This window comes from Hemitrygon akajei, chromosome 9 (genome assembly GCF_048418815.1).
Source record: "Hemitrygon akajei chromosome 9, sHemAka1.3, whole genome shotgun sequence".
Lineage (NCBI taxonomy): Eukaryota > Metazoa > Chordata > Chondrichthyes > Myliobatiformes > Dasyatidae > Hemitrygon > Hemitrygon akajei.
This window is the reverse complement of record NC_133132.1, coordinates 135920826-135935945: the sequence shown is the minus strand read 5'-3', so window position 1 is coordinate 135935945 and position 15120 is coordinate 135920826. Positions and strand designations below refer to the sequence as shown.

At 41.8% G+C, this 15120-nt stretch overlaps 1 protein-coding gene across 3 annotated transcripts; it reads left to right on the top strand.

Moving 5' to 3' along the window:
- The first annotated feature begins 4129 nt into the window (after positions 1-4129).
- osr1 (odd-skipped related transcription factor 1) lies at positions 4130-13491 on the top strand. 3 transcript variants are annotated; one of them, XM_073057029.1, is made up of 3 exons: positions 4130-4473; positions 11036-11732; positions 12130-13491. In XM_073057029.1, exons 1-3 carry the CDS (start codon positions 4356-4358, stop codon positions 12263-12265), a joined length of 951 nt encoding a protein of 316 aa, XP_072913130.1. In that variant the 5' UTR covers positions 4130-4355; the 3' UTR covers positions 12266-13491. The 3 variants fall into 3 exon arrangements, with proteins under 3 accessions (XP_072913130.1, XP_072913132.1, XP_072913131.1); XM_073057031.1 differs by lacking the exon at positions 4130-4473 and adding an exon at positions 6827-7080; XM_073057030.1 differs by lacking the exon at positions 4130-4473 and adding an exon at positions 6827-7122.
- Positions 13492-15120: the final 1629 nt, after the last annotated feature.

Sequence of the window (15120 nt, the reverse complement as noted above, 5' to 3'; positions counted from 1 at the left end):
TTCATCTGTACTCTTTCGTCTGTTTCCCGTTACCCTATGATCCAAAAACCCGTGAATCTCAGCACTGGCCACATTCAATAATTTCACCTCCATATTTCCTTGGGAATGAGCGTTTCAAATATTAACCACCCTCTGAAAGAAGACATTCTCATCTCCTGATGCACGGATCAACCTCGATTTTATTGAACGGCGGGATAAGCTCCAGAGGCTTTTTTTTTTTTGGCCGCATTGTGGTCCTATAAATTACTTTCTTATTTCCTACATTAATCACAGGTGAAGAATGGGAACGGACCTTCCTTTTTTCGAGATTATGCCCGCTAGTCCTCTCATTTCCTTCCAGTCCAACCTCATGCATTTTGCTAAATTATTTCTTATTCTTCTAAAATTTTATTTCAAATGCAATGAAGAAATTTGTTGCAATTTTGATTATGAAATGAAATTTAGCAGTGTCAGGTCGGTAAACCTGTGTAAATATTGCCGCATTTTACTTCTCATTGAAGCCGATGGAAAATCAGTTTCAGTATGATGGATAATGGGGCGACCGATCAGACTCGGTCGGTTCGATTTTCGGATCCGAGGTGTCTGTCGGGCAGAACCTCTCGTCGCCGGAGCGAAGGGGCGGCGGTGAGCCGCAGATTACGCTACTCGCCAAATTAAATCTGATCAATGCCTCCAGCATTCGCTACTTTCTCATAAAGCAACTTAAATCTGCAAAATCCACCTCGTGATGTTGTTACGACGAATATGGTCAGCGCATAACAGCAACGGCACATAAGTACACTTAGAGTGATGTGGGAGGGCCACTGATCTCTTAGCATAGAGGCCTGAAAATAAGTTTACCGTTGAATTACTATTCACCGTTGGATCTTGTTATAATTGCAGTGCTAGATGATAAACTTCATTTCGCATTTGCCGAAGCATGGAATGTGATCAAATGTGTTTCTTCGGGCCTCCGATGCACAGAATTGATGTTCAGTAGGCACACTGTAAGTTGGTGTGGGGGCCTTCTACACCAAGTGAATTCACAAGCATTTTTAAAGCGGGAATAGATTGGAATTAAAACCACTTACTTTGGTACGCAAGCAAAATTTGAGATACGGCCATCACATGAGTTATTTTTTTAAAATCTGATTTATTTTATGCTAATTTATGCCAAAACTTATTCAGTGTTTAGCGGCAGTGGCTGCAGTCTTGATTCTGTCACTGGCGCCTTTTGTAGGCAGCTCAAGATCGTCACCTACGAATGCGAATTTAAAATATATATGATTCTGCACACTAAATGTCAAAATGGTGACATTTATCATCAAAGGACGAATTCCAGTGATAAAATGCTCTACTTTATAAGACCAGAGGGTGGCGCGATGTGTTCATGTTAGAGTTGATAACGGACTTCGGTGACTTAATCTCGTTTCCACCTTTATAGCAACTAAGGATATACTTTTATACTGTCGTCTCAAAACGGTTGTTAATTGAAAAATATGAACTTATCGATGTACTTAATTATTTACTTCACATCTGTTTGCAATTAATGAAAAAGATTACTATGTCACTACAATCTAAAAATAATTGTCACGTGTACATCGAAATATTGTAAGAATCAATTGCTCAATAATTTCTGGAAATTATTGGTAGAATTATTTTAATTATTTTCTCATCAATTTGTCTTTATAATAATTACCATTGTTACTTTAAGAAGTGTTTGATTGAGCTTAAGCTGCATCTACGTGACGTCGTGAGATAATTAATTATAGCGAATTTTAAGATAAACGACGAATTCCTCCAATAAACTGTAGGATAAATAATGGACAAAACGGACGAGACACTGCACACTGTACATTTGCGTTTTGACATACCACATACGATTTCCAACTTGAAGTAATCGTGTAGACAAAGTGAAGTGTTACGTGTCAATGAAGCTTGCTTTCTTACATACATCTTGTATCCCCTCGTTTGAGTTACAAATCCATATTTGATACAGAGGGAAAACAAATTAAAACACTCCACCTCTTTATTATGACGATATTATCTGAGTGATAATAAGCCAACAAAAATACCTAACGAGTAACTCTAGCCGGTTAATTTGTCTTAATCGTAATTGGATGGCAAATTGAATAATAGTTTAAAGGCTGAACATCTTGAGCACTGTTTGCTGCTATTTTCCAACTCGAGGTGACGTCTGTGTATTTACGTTAATTATACTACCTTGGAGATTTGTTTGTTTTGCATTACAACTAAAACAACAGGTTATTATATTACAGGGAAACCCAATGGGCACCGATTGGGAGAAAATATTTCTGTAACGAACACAATGTCAGCTTTTCCTTTTAAAGCACTGCGAGTTAATAATTGTCAGAATAAAGTGCCCACGAGAGTCAAACGAAAAGAATATCGGACATAAATTGTTGTTAACCGTGTGAGTGCAGTTCGCATGACGACAATAAAGTTTCAGAGGACTGCAAGCAGTCAATTAAAATGATGTATCTTGGAAAAAAAAACCTGTTCGTTTCATACCAGCAAAACATTAATACTTGTTATATTTCATTGGCCATATATTTTCATCATCTCTTTGGTATAAAATTGTTTCAAGAAATCTTTCTTCTTTTACTCGGTCTTCAGAAGGGGTTGGAATAAAAAAAACAGCTATAAAAACATTTATACATGCTTCGATATTTCCTTTTCAAAATGCTGCAGTTTGAGCTCAAACCTGGGCTTTAAAATTGTGTTTGACGACGAGCCATGCCGAGGGATGGATGGATGGATGGTGCTTGGATTGCGAAGTGTCTGAAAAGGTGAACGGTGGCGGTCCAGATTGCCTTCCAGCGTGAATCAAAGCAAGCGTGTCCAACACTCTGAATGAATCAGCCACACTTGCTTCGAGTCGTAGTTTTATTTTAGATGAAAGAGTGGGTTGTTAAAAAAAATCTTCTCCCTTTATCTCCTATTAACAGGATGAAAATTGGGGAACATGAAAGAGATAATAAGCAAAAACAGAAAGGAAGAGATCTTCGCCGAAACGTTGACCGGTGAAGGGAGACCTACACACCCTTCAAATGAGCTGAGCAAAGGAAAAGATTGGGAATCTCAAACTAAATCAGACTGCTCGCTCTATAATATTGCATTGACTCTGTATTAGAAAGATACGTGGAAAGTTGTCTGATAAACGAACACGTCAATCATTCTTAAAGTGTCCATATTACCTATATTCACACTCAAAGTAAAACCGGGAAACATCTGATTTCCATTTCGTTCGCTGAAAACTTTTATGTATGTATGTGTGTGTGTGTGTGTGTGTGTGTGTGTGTGTGTGTGTGTGTGTGTGTGTGTGTGTGTGTGTGTGTGTGTGTGTGTGTGTGTGTGTGTGTGTGTGTGTGTGTGTGTGTGTGTGTGTGTGTGTGAGTGAGATATATATATATATATCTTCTAACTATTCCCATAGCATTTTTGTGTTGGGGAAGATATTGAATTAGTCCTTTAATTTGGGGAAACGGAGATTTTCTTACCAAAAAGAGTTTGCTACATTAATAGTTGTGGAGTCTTAATCAAACTGACCATGTTAAACTTATTTATAACCTAGCAACGAGATTTAGCCTCTCTGCATATTTTCGTCTTTTTTTGAGTGGGAGTTGTATCCATATCTTCTTCAGAGTTTTCTTCCTTCCGTAACCCCTTTGATCTAACGACAGCAGAAAATGCATTTAAATTCTTTCACTGCTGTTTTTATCGCTTGTTACAGATACCTCAATCCCAAAACGCCGATCATCTATCGTTTTAGGTCTGGTGCGAGAAATAAATTGGTAGTTTCAGCGGATTCCTAAAATAGCCCAAATCTGGGCACCATCAAGGTCAGAACCTACTGTCTATTTCATTTCCATTTGGTGGCCTGGCGGATTTTTTTTCTCTCTCTCAGAAAGACACTGCATATTTCCTTTGAGTTAAGTTAATGTAAAAAATAAAATGTTGTTGTCCGACAGAGCCAGGAAACGTTGTTATTTTAGTTTTTAATGTTTTCTTATCATGTCTTAAGCCTAAAGAGGCGTGAAGCTCCGCAGCCCCTGTCTCCTCTGCGATGCTGTGAACTTTGCGGAAAGTTTATTGACTTTTTGTTGGTGGGGCCGCCTGGTTGCGCAGTGCGCCTGCGCCGTCCCAGGATTTCTCCCAGGACTCAGTTGAAATAGGAGGTGGTGCGAGGGGTCTGGAGGAATCGGACTGTGTTCGGCATCTCCCTTCGAACAGAAGGCGAGCTGCACTTCTGCTGCTCAAGGGCTGTCTGACACGGTCTCGGTCGTTTTTGGCTGGTGCCACCAGCCCCCCGTAACCCCACTTCGCCGTCGCAACGCCATCTCCGAGTTCAGAGCATGCCAACTTGGGTATGCGCTTGTGCCACAGCCGCCGCCCCCTCCAGCTCCACATCTGCCATTAGTTCAAGCGAAAAAGCGGCGACCCTCGCAGCGCCCGAGGAGTTCCCCGGTGCAGGTAACCGCATTTTTCTGCTCCCTTCGTTGAATTGCATTATGTGCATAAAGGTTGGGGGGCGGGGGTGATCGTGGTTTATAGGACGCGGGGAATTTCAGTTTGATTGCATGGATATGTAATGTTTCAAAGACAGTTGTTGGTATTGATTTTGAGCGCTGAGAATTTATCAAAGTTTTATTATTTAAATTTTCCAACTGCGCAAGAATTTGTAGGTATCCAGGTTCAACTGCAGTGACATTTTCCACCTTTATGAGGTGTTTCGGAAAGTAAGCGAGCGAGTCACTCTGAAAAGCCGTATGACTAGGTTAATGATAGCGTTTTTACTATGCACGGGGTTGTGAATTAAATCATTCTGAAATAAAAGGGGTCAACTTGAACGAAGTTAGATGAAACCTCCGAACCCGGTGTTAACTCCTGCCATTCGGCGGCGTTCACAGTGGAGACGCGCTGGCCCATTAGCGACCCTAGCAGTTGTGAATCTTATACACAGCGGGCACGTTTATGTAGCTTTAACTGGGAGGACTAGTGCGATGCTAATCCACAGCGTGGAACGAAACTAAACGCGTTTCCTCTTTGCTGAGTCTATTCAGAATTTTCTAGCATTAAGTTCCATTGACAGATTTTGACGAGACCTGCGTCTGATAAAGCACGTGCAGGCTGTATATAAACACATGTGCCCAGCTGCAGAACGCTTGAACCCAGTCGGGACAGTGGGTGGGGGTGGGCCACCATGCTATCGAATCATTGCATTGATACTTTTTTTTTCACCCCTAGCGCCTTTGGGGTGGGGTGGGGGTGGTTACTTGGGTCTCGTGCAATCATTCAGATGTAAACACACGGCTTTCTGCCACCGTCCACGGCGAGGCGACCAGTAAATCGAGCCCGGCTCGCGAGCTGCTCCCAGCTGTTTCCGGTGCAGCGAGCAGTATACTGCTAATAATATTGAAGGGATGCATTCAATAAGGTCTCCAGTGCGGTCAACGGTACAGGTACTGACAGGGTCAAATACGTGGAGCACTTTTTTATTCCCAAACCGCCTTTCTCTATTTCCATAAAGCACAGAGTCCCAACTTGATGTGAGACTAATAATCAACAGTAAAGTGAAATGTTTTAAAGGAAAAGACAACCTAGTTAATTTCGCCAGCATTATATGTAATCCCGAATTGTTCAGTTTATTTTAATGTAGACACCTACAATAAATGGATCACAATAGTACTAGACCAGCAGTGGTAGAAATCATATTTTATTATCATGTATTGTAATTTTAAATATCTTAATCCATGAGTTCGGCTGTAACAGCGGATTGGGTGACAGATACTTCACATTACATCATAATTGCGTACACGGGTCGTTCTCTGCAAAACTTCACTCTTTATTATGAAGATCTTAAAATTTCATTTTCTAAAATAATAAGGATATTTATTTTCCAATCCAAACTAAAGCAAAGACGTTAGTTGATAACTTTGACGGATCTTTGTGAATCCACACACGGTTATTCTTTCAGTCAGAACACTAATCAGTGAAGCACAGACAAATATACAACAGAGAAGCGATCGTTTCGCTTCTTCTCGAACTGTGGATGTAAAACAGCTGACTGTTGAAATTCGTTCAACTACTCCACTTCATTCTGTATACAAACTGCACATTGGACTAAACATTTCCCCTACCCCCGTTTAAAAGCCAACTCATCCATAGTTTACACGTAGAAACTGCTTGTTTGTCTAACTCGGTGTATTAATCAACACTCCCGGCTGAAAAGTGCTTTGAGCTCTTCGATTCTCCAAACAGTGTACTCATTGTGATTTTGTGATAATCCGATGAATAATGATGCCCCGAAGCATTTGGAACATAGATCTAAAAGCAAACACTGATTGATATGGCGCAGCGCGCCCAGCTTCCCAATATTCCTGTGTTCAGTTAGCAAGTACGCTTCTGATTAGGCTGGCAATGAGAGGGCGAAATCGCTTCGGACTTATAAATTAGACTGCAGCTCAGAAGACTGTTGCCAAAGCAGGGCTGGTGAGATAACTGTGAATAGAAAGAGATTCCGCACAGATGTACTTTTTCAAGTTTATGGACTTATTTTTGTAGTCTAAATTTATTCTGGCAGAATTAAGCTTTTCTCAATTGAATATCTGTATAAAAACTGCCTGTTCTCATCTGCGCAGCAAATAACCTTCGCTATTTCTGTTATTTTAAAAATCTTTGATATTTTGTTGCGATGGGGTAGGGGAGGAGAAAGGACGATGATTCGTTGAAATTAATGGGAATCCGCACCAGTTAGTCGACGAGGAATAAACGACACCCCTCGTCAGTAGGTCCTGACCAAATGAGACTTTCCCTAATAGTAGTCAATCGACCACTGACCAGACTGGTGCTCGCTGTCATTCTCTTGCAGGCTATAACGTTAAAGTTAGCAGCTGCACTTGTGTTCAGCGATATAGTTGTAATTGGGAGGAGAAATGTTCTCGGGCATGTGTCTGTTATCACACTGGGAAAGAAATGGACACGTTTTAAGCAGCCTGCCTTCTTATTACTTCGCCTACGTTGACGTTTATCCTCCTAAGAGCCCCGAATACAATTAACTCGTATAAATGAACCTTTCAGGTACGGAACTGCCAAGCAGCCTTCTAAACGCAGCAGTGGCTGGTAAATTTTACGTATTATTACCATTTGTGCGTGCTTGTATGCCCGGAAACTCAACCTGAACACAGGGGAATAAAGGCATGTAGGCTGTGTTCAGTGTGATGTGGCTAAAATTATAGAGATGAAATCAGCTGCATCTTAAAAAAAAGTCGATAGATGTGTTTGTAATGTTTGTAATCATAATGGCCAGAGCGCATAGTAATATTAAATAAATATCAAGTTTACAACCAGCCGTTCCTCCGACCTCACCTAAAAGACCAGGGTTATTCAGTCCTTTCTTCGGATTTTTGCCTGATCACTAGACACCATGGCTTTACTTTCGAATACCTAGTAAACCCCCATCAAAACCACTTGGTCGCATTGATTCTATGAAGCTGTTCCCTCATCAGCTTCGAGTTGTTGTTGAACGGCCGCACGGTATATTTGAACCTCATCTGCTGTGTTTAAAGACAGGTTTATTTAGCGGATGGTTGCCTAAACTGGGGAATATTTATGTAAAGATCCTACATCTTGGCAAAGTATAGATGCTTACTGGAAGATTGCGAATTCCACTCGATCCTTATTTCGACACTTAAGGTACAATGAGTTGGTGGTTCCTATCGTTATTCAGCAACAGGCGCGATGCACCTGCTGTACGTAGTTATTTGCAGGTTTCTAGGAAGTACACGTTGTTTGGAGCTCAGTTCGGCAGTAAACTACATTTTCGCGGTGGGGAGTGAGTGTTTTTAAGAACATGGCATTACCCCTAGATCTTGAAATGAACTGTGCACTATTACTCAGACGTCTTGAATCCGACCAATAATGTTCCATAATCGTGATTACAAAAGAAGGAAGTGAAATTTGAGGCAATGTGACTACTCCAAATGATTTAACCGTTTGAAATAGTCACATTATCAGTGTTTGTTCGTAGATTGGTCCTGAAACGAATTCATGAAAGTAACACAGGGCATTTTATCAGCAGCGTTGGCTGATTTCTGCTCGCGACCGTACTCTCTTGTGCTTTTAGAACGCTTTCGTAGTGTCTGAGTCTGCTTCAGCACGCAGTCTCTATATTATTCTAGTTCTCTGCGGTCTCCGTGGTAAACAGAGCTCTCAGCAAGAAGGGTAATAAAAATAAAATATAAAAGTTCAGTTTACTGTAAGGTAAATATAATCTGAAACCATATATGTGGTTTCAGTGGGACTTACACTTCCGAATATATTTGTTGACGCGGGAGATATGAGATAGTACTCTTTATATCGATCCCCCGAGACCGTACACAAACTCTATTAAAACATAGGCCAATACACGATGTTTCCCGCTGCTTCTGATGCCAGTTTACTTTAAGAGGAGATAAATAGGAGGGATTTCGGTTGCATCGTAAAGAATCTGTACTCAACTCTAAAATTAAGTTTGGACGTCTTCCAAAAAAATAACTAGGAGGTAAGAGACTAAAATGTTTCATGGTAAGGGAACAATTCTTCTTTCCTCGCACTTAACATTTTCAAAAACGACCGTATTGTGCCTAATGTACTAAGGCTTTGTGATTAATGGCTTGTATGTCAGACCACACCAATATTGAGCAGATTGCGAACAGATATGTTCAGCGTTTTCCTTGAGAGCTTGTTTCTAAAAATAAATCAACAACAATAAAAAGAAATTCAATGTGAGTTTAATAGAGTCTTTTGCATTAGTGCTGCTAAGGATTGAAGTTGAAGGCATTTCTTCAACGTTACTCTGCTTAAATATAATTGAAGCATTTACAGCCCCACGGGAACATTCCACGAGGTTTAATATATATTGGAAGCCCGTTGATGCAAACACGTCAGTGTGCTGGATACATAATTACACTCGTCGCTGTTGCAGTTATTAACGGAGCACGTTCCCTCCGTTTCTGAATGTTGGGCTAGTCAATTGAAACTATAGGACCGATTTTATTCAATAAGTTAAAAGCGACATCGGGTTGCTGGCGGCACTGAAGTATAAGTTAGTATAATAGACCCTAATCAGCAGCTGGGATAATTACAGACACATCACCCCCCCCCCCCCACTGGAACTTCTTTCATTGAGCGCATGTTGACAAATTACCCGTGACTAGTTCCACTGAGTTTTATCTGCCATAACTGTTGAGAGTTAACGGAAATTTCTGGTGTGACTTTTCTTACCAACACTAATGGAAAGTCTCACCAATTAGCAAAGCCAATCTTTGCGAAATGTCACTGTATTTTATTCTGGGTCATTGCAGAGGAATTCCGCATGATGTCAGCCTGCCTGCTTTGCCAATTCCTTTCACATAATTTAGAACGATTACCGTTCTGATTCCCTCACGACGTGTTTTTTTTACTGTTCCTGAAAATATACTTAACGTGGTGTTTAATTGCGAAAACGAAGCGGTGGTTATGATTCATTCGTGGTTTTTTTTTTTCCTTTTTACTTAAGTACGCGTTTTGTGCCATCTCGTGTAAGAAACGCTGTCATAACTGATGGGATATTTCTAATGATCCGAAGAAGGAGTCAATTACCTGACCATAAACCACTAAATCCCTGGTGATCTTAAGACCAGAAAGTGCTAATTAGTCGCATCTCGCCATATTTTCCCAAATGCAACAGCGAGTGATTCTCGCCGATTCGTTTGTGACTCGAGCTTCAGGACCCCATCTCAAAAATGGGGTCCCCATCTCATAACAAGTAAGCCGCGGAAACACACTATAGACCCTTCAGGTTCCGAGTTCAATCCTCACCCGCAAACAAAGGTGAACCGTGTATATATATTCATTTTCAGATTTTAAAAAAATAACATAGGTTTAAGAGCCTGATGTGACAAGTGTAAAAAGAACTGTTTTGATTTGCCTCTACCTTAACAACAGCATCAAGGTTTAGGCGGATTTTCAAAATATTGATGAAGTAGGAACAGTGGCAAAATTTAATACACCCAGAATGCTGGAGGACCTCAGCAGGTCAGGCAGCATCAATGGAAAAGAGTCAGCAGCCGACGTTTCGGGCCGAGGCCATTCGGCAGGAGGGTCTCGGCCCGAAACGTCGACTGTTTACTCTTTTCCATTGATGCTGCCTGACTTGTTGAGTTCCCCCAGCATAATGTGTGTATTACTGTGATTTCCAGCGACTGCAGATTTTCTCTGGTTTGTTACCGACCAACTGTACCTCCTTACCCAGTTGTGCCGTTCTGATGCATCGCGGCAGTGAAAGGTTACGACAAGTACCCCACCCGGCCCGCTTACACGTGATTCTTCTTTCACTCGCTTGTTGGGATCAGCGCTGGGTTCCGGAGATGATAGATGGTGATTGACAACATGTTAAAATGGCTGTTTAAGAACTTGTTTTATTCTCTGGACGGCACCTTCAGTTTTAGTTGTATTCCAGCGAAAAGGGGCGAGTTACCCTTTTCACATCATGAATCACAGTAAAGGGAGTGATCGAGCAAAAATCTATTTCTGATTCTTATAACGCATACAGCCTTTCTTACCTGTTGATTGTTTTTTTAAAAAATTATTATTGATGACTCTTGTTAGGCTGCAGGCTGGAAACGTTTTTACTTCACCTCTGTTTAAGACCGCAGTGGGGCACTTAACTGGACTTCTAAAGTCCTCGATCAAGGGATATAAATAAACAGCCTTGCGGGTGGCGATGGCTGGAATTGTCATATTTCACTGGTCTGGGTGTTTATTCTTTGAGGCTCGGCAAACCTCGACTGCTCCCAATAAAGTGCAGGGCTGTGTTTGCTGAATATGTTTACACTTTGTTGGTAAGACGTGGATTTTACTGTAACATTGCTTGTTCTTTATGCCCGTTTACGTTGGGGCGGCATTTTGTGTTAGAGCTGATGTCACGTCTGATTACTGATTGAACTTTTAATAGGAATGGAAGTAAGTCACGTCGTTGTTTACTCCTTGTTTTACTTTTTTCTTATCCACCAAGGTTTCTGCAAGTTGGCCAGGTCTCCTGCAGCTAGCGCTCTACCTGCGAGCACGATGGGCAGTAAGACTATTCCGGCTCCAGTTCCCATTCACCCATCGCTGCAGCTGGCGAATTACGCCTTTCTCCAAGCTTCCAACGGCATCCCCACGCCACCAGAGCAGCTGCACAACCTCTACGGCTTCAGCACCCTGCACACCGTCCACCTCCACCAGTGGACCCTGGGCTACCCTCCGATGCCTTTGCCCCGATCGTCCTTTTCCAAAGTGCCCGCCGTTTCGGCTCTGGTTGACACTCGATTTCAGCTGCCCACCATCCCGATCTTCCCCCATGTATTCCCGCCCAAGCAAGAATCAAGCAATGTTCCAAACAAGACAAGGCCTAGGTTCGACTTCGCCAATTTGGCCATTGCAGCCACCCAGGAGGATCATCCTAAACTGGGAGAAATAGATGAACAGTGTTCTCCTTCGGCCATTGGTTCCCTGCTGGATGTCACCAAGCTGTCGTCGGAAAGGAAGCCCACCAGGGGCAGATTGCCGTCCAAAACCAAGAAAGAATTTGTCTGTAAATTCTGTGGCAGGCACTTTACCAAATCTTACAATCTATTGATTCATGAAAGGACCCACACCGACGAACGGCCTTACACGTGTGACATTTGTCACAAAGCGTTTAGGAGACAAGATCACCTCCGCGATCACAGGTAAAGCTACGCGGTTTCACCGGGAAGGGAGATGGGGTGGAGAGGGCGTGGTCCAGAATTAATTCTGCTTCTTTCAAGTTTGGTTGTGGATGTGTCAGGATACCCCTCTTGTAAACTTCAGAGAACCAGAAACTTTGATCACGACTGATGGCTGATTTCAAGACGTTTGCAGTTTAGTTGTTCTTCCCAGAACCCCGTAGGAATCCTTTACTTACCAGTTTAATCCAAGATGGAAATAAATGACTGTCAACAATATGTATCAAAACACATAGATAAATAGCTTGTCGCATGAGCTTATAAAGTTAATAGTATCCTATGGTAAATCGCTGCAGCTATTATTAATAATTCTGTTCATTTTTTTCAGACGTTTAATAACCTTTCTGTTACTTTGGTTTAGGTACATTCATTCCAAGGAAAAACCCTTCAAATGTCAAGAATGCGGCAAAGGATTTTGCCAGTCCAGAACATTAGCTGTTCACAAAACACTGCACGTGCAGGTAAAGGAACTCAAAACTTCCAAAATTAAGTGCTGAGCACAAGCCTGCAAACAGGACATTGAGTGGAACTTTGAGCGCCTGTAATGTGGACATATCTGTCAAATTTAGAAGCAGCATAGACTATATCTATTCTGCCACCGTCCTTTCCTGTTATTTTAATTCCAGTTGCCAACAGATTACCTGTGGGATTCCACTCTCAGAAGCCTATGTCGTTTTCCAAAGGAGAACAAAAACTTATTTGCTTCAGTAGATTTCCTCCCATTACACAAAGGCTGTTGAACTCTGTCGCCCTCGTTGACGACCTCCGGAGTGAACTTGGGAGCGGAAAGAAGATGTTTAACCAGGAATCTCCGCACAAATGCTAGCACGTGTGGCAGAACGTGTAATTGAAGAGCAGACCTGAAAACCCCTTCTCTAATCTACATTAACCCCGAACCCTACAAATGTGCTCAGCTTGTGAATGTTTTCCGGAGACATTGTGCCTGAGGTTTCATTGCCTCACCTAGAACGCTAAAGACAATCCAGGAATCAAATCCTTCGATTATGGCTAGGAACGTTGCTTGAGTTCAACCCGTCGAAATTTAGGGTAGAGGATGGATTTTTATTTTCAAATTTTAGCTTGAAGCCAAAAAGAAATCATAACAGCAGAGAGGGGAAATGTGGAAACTTTGTGATGTTTGAATGTATGAAGAGCATCCGACAGAGGGCCGGGTTAATGTAGGAAAACGTGCGTCATGAAGTAAGGAGAGTCAAGCACCTCACAACAAAACAAAATGCATCCATGGGTCTGGGTGTCCAGGCTTAATGTAGAGGTTGACCCGAACCGTCGATGATTCCTTTTCTCCCACGGATGCTGCTCGACCCGTGAGTTCCTCCTGTAGATTGTTGCTTCAGATTCCGGCATCTACAGTCTCCCGTGTCTCCAAAATACACCAATAAACAGTGGAGGGATTGAAATCTGCACCGCAGTACTAACTCATTATCTGCATTGCCTGACATTGGACAGAGGCAGAATGAGCTGTGTAGCGGGTGCTGAAAATAAATCAGATTGTTGATTGAAACGACTTTAAAACAGAAGGAACTAAAAATGACAGAGTTATGCAAGTTAAGAATATTTTAAACTACATTCCATTCCCCGTGTTTTTAAACACACATGGTTCTTTGTAAATGTTTTTGGCACTTTACGCTGTTTTTTTTTACTATTTTCATGTATCACTGGATTTCTAATCTTTTAAAACGAATAAATTGCCATTTCCTAGGCAGTATTTAGTGCGCTGGCCATTTCTTTTCCAAAAGAGATTTATTTTATCTACAACGAGACCGTGTTCCCTTTTCACCGCCTTGAGGCGGAGAACCAATTGGATAACCTCAGATTCCCAATTCACTGACCTAAACCTATAAGCCTCGGAAGAGACCGAACAACGCAGGTCCGCAACTTTCCACCGCCACATCCGTACTCTTCACTGCTCTTTTTTTAAATGTGTCGTTAAATGCTGCCGTTAGCGTGCAGCCGTGAAGAGATACATTGAGATTTTACGAATGCGCCTTTTATTCCAGGAGCAGCCGCCGAAGTGAGTCATCTCTGAGTGGGGTTGGTTTACCAGCTGACTTGAGGGAAGGAAGGTTGCTCAGAATGAAGACAAAAGTTTCAGATCTCCCTTTGCTGACCAGATGGGCCGAATGGACGTGGGTAGACAAGAACTCTGTGTATAAGAGGCATTAAAAATCCCCCTTGCCAAGAAATTTAAAACGTGTATTCTCTTCTATAAACTTAACCCCACACCTGATTGGTTGGTATTAAAAAGCTTCAGAAACCAGCTGGACAATCAAATGCAAAATTTCCCCTTCCCTACTACGTTTTGGTTTCGTATTTCATCTAAAGTTAAAAGTAAAACAATCTTCTCTGCTATAATCTCTTCCCATTTCCTTGCAGTGCATTAATAATTTTACCGCCAGTGTCTGCTGGAACATGGCGCCTGTTCAAACAATTTGTGGTTATTTTCACGGGAACATATTTTAAGGTCTAATTCGATGATTACAATTAAGTTATTACACCGAGGTTAGGATTCGGCACACCATCACTAACCGCGGGGCCGTGATCTCCCCTCACGGTTAACTACCGCAGGTCACGGAGCTACACCAGAACCCGCCTGTATTGCAGGCTGACGGCACAGAGCGGGAATGCTCTCTTATCACCAATGTGGCCAAATCAGAGACCTGCTCCACGAGAAATCCGAACTTCACACTGGGACGGGAACCTCGTATGGTAGGATGCACAGACCACAGTAAGGTTTTCTTTGCTAAGTTCACGGTCGAAATGTCGACCGATTTGTTTTTGAAAACGGATTTTCAGCAGATAAAACTTTTAACAGTTCTTAAACTTCCTATTCACATTTTATACTTTCCTGGACCCCCAAGGAGACTTCACACGCCAATTAATATTTAAAGCTTTAGAGGGTGGTATATTCTGATATTTATATTACCTGCAGGTGGATTTTAGAAATTGAAAGAATCTAAAGATACTTTCAGATAATTAATATCAAATTGAAGTTACCGACTTTAAAATTCGCAACAGCGAAAAACGGTGCCCTTCGGCAAACTTGGCGTCTCATTTTTTTAAGAGCCACGTTGCAATTTTTGTTCTGGGGTCTAGAAGAGGGACCTCTTGGCAATGGTAATATAGTAAACATAGTCTTAATCCGAGGGACAACTGCGGGAGTGAAATACAATTCTTCGGTGAAACAGTTCAGATTTCTTTTTAACCGGCCTGTTAAACTGAAAACGTTGGAAGTGTGAATGGGGAATAAAAAACACCCAGAAAGATATGATAAGATAAAAAGCGAGGCCCACATGTTGGTGCAATTTACGAACCGAACTATGAACTTTTTAAA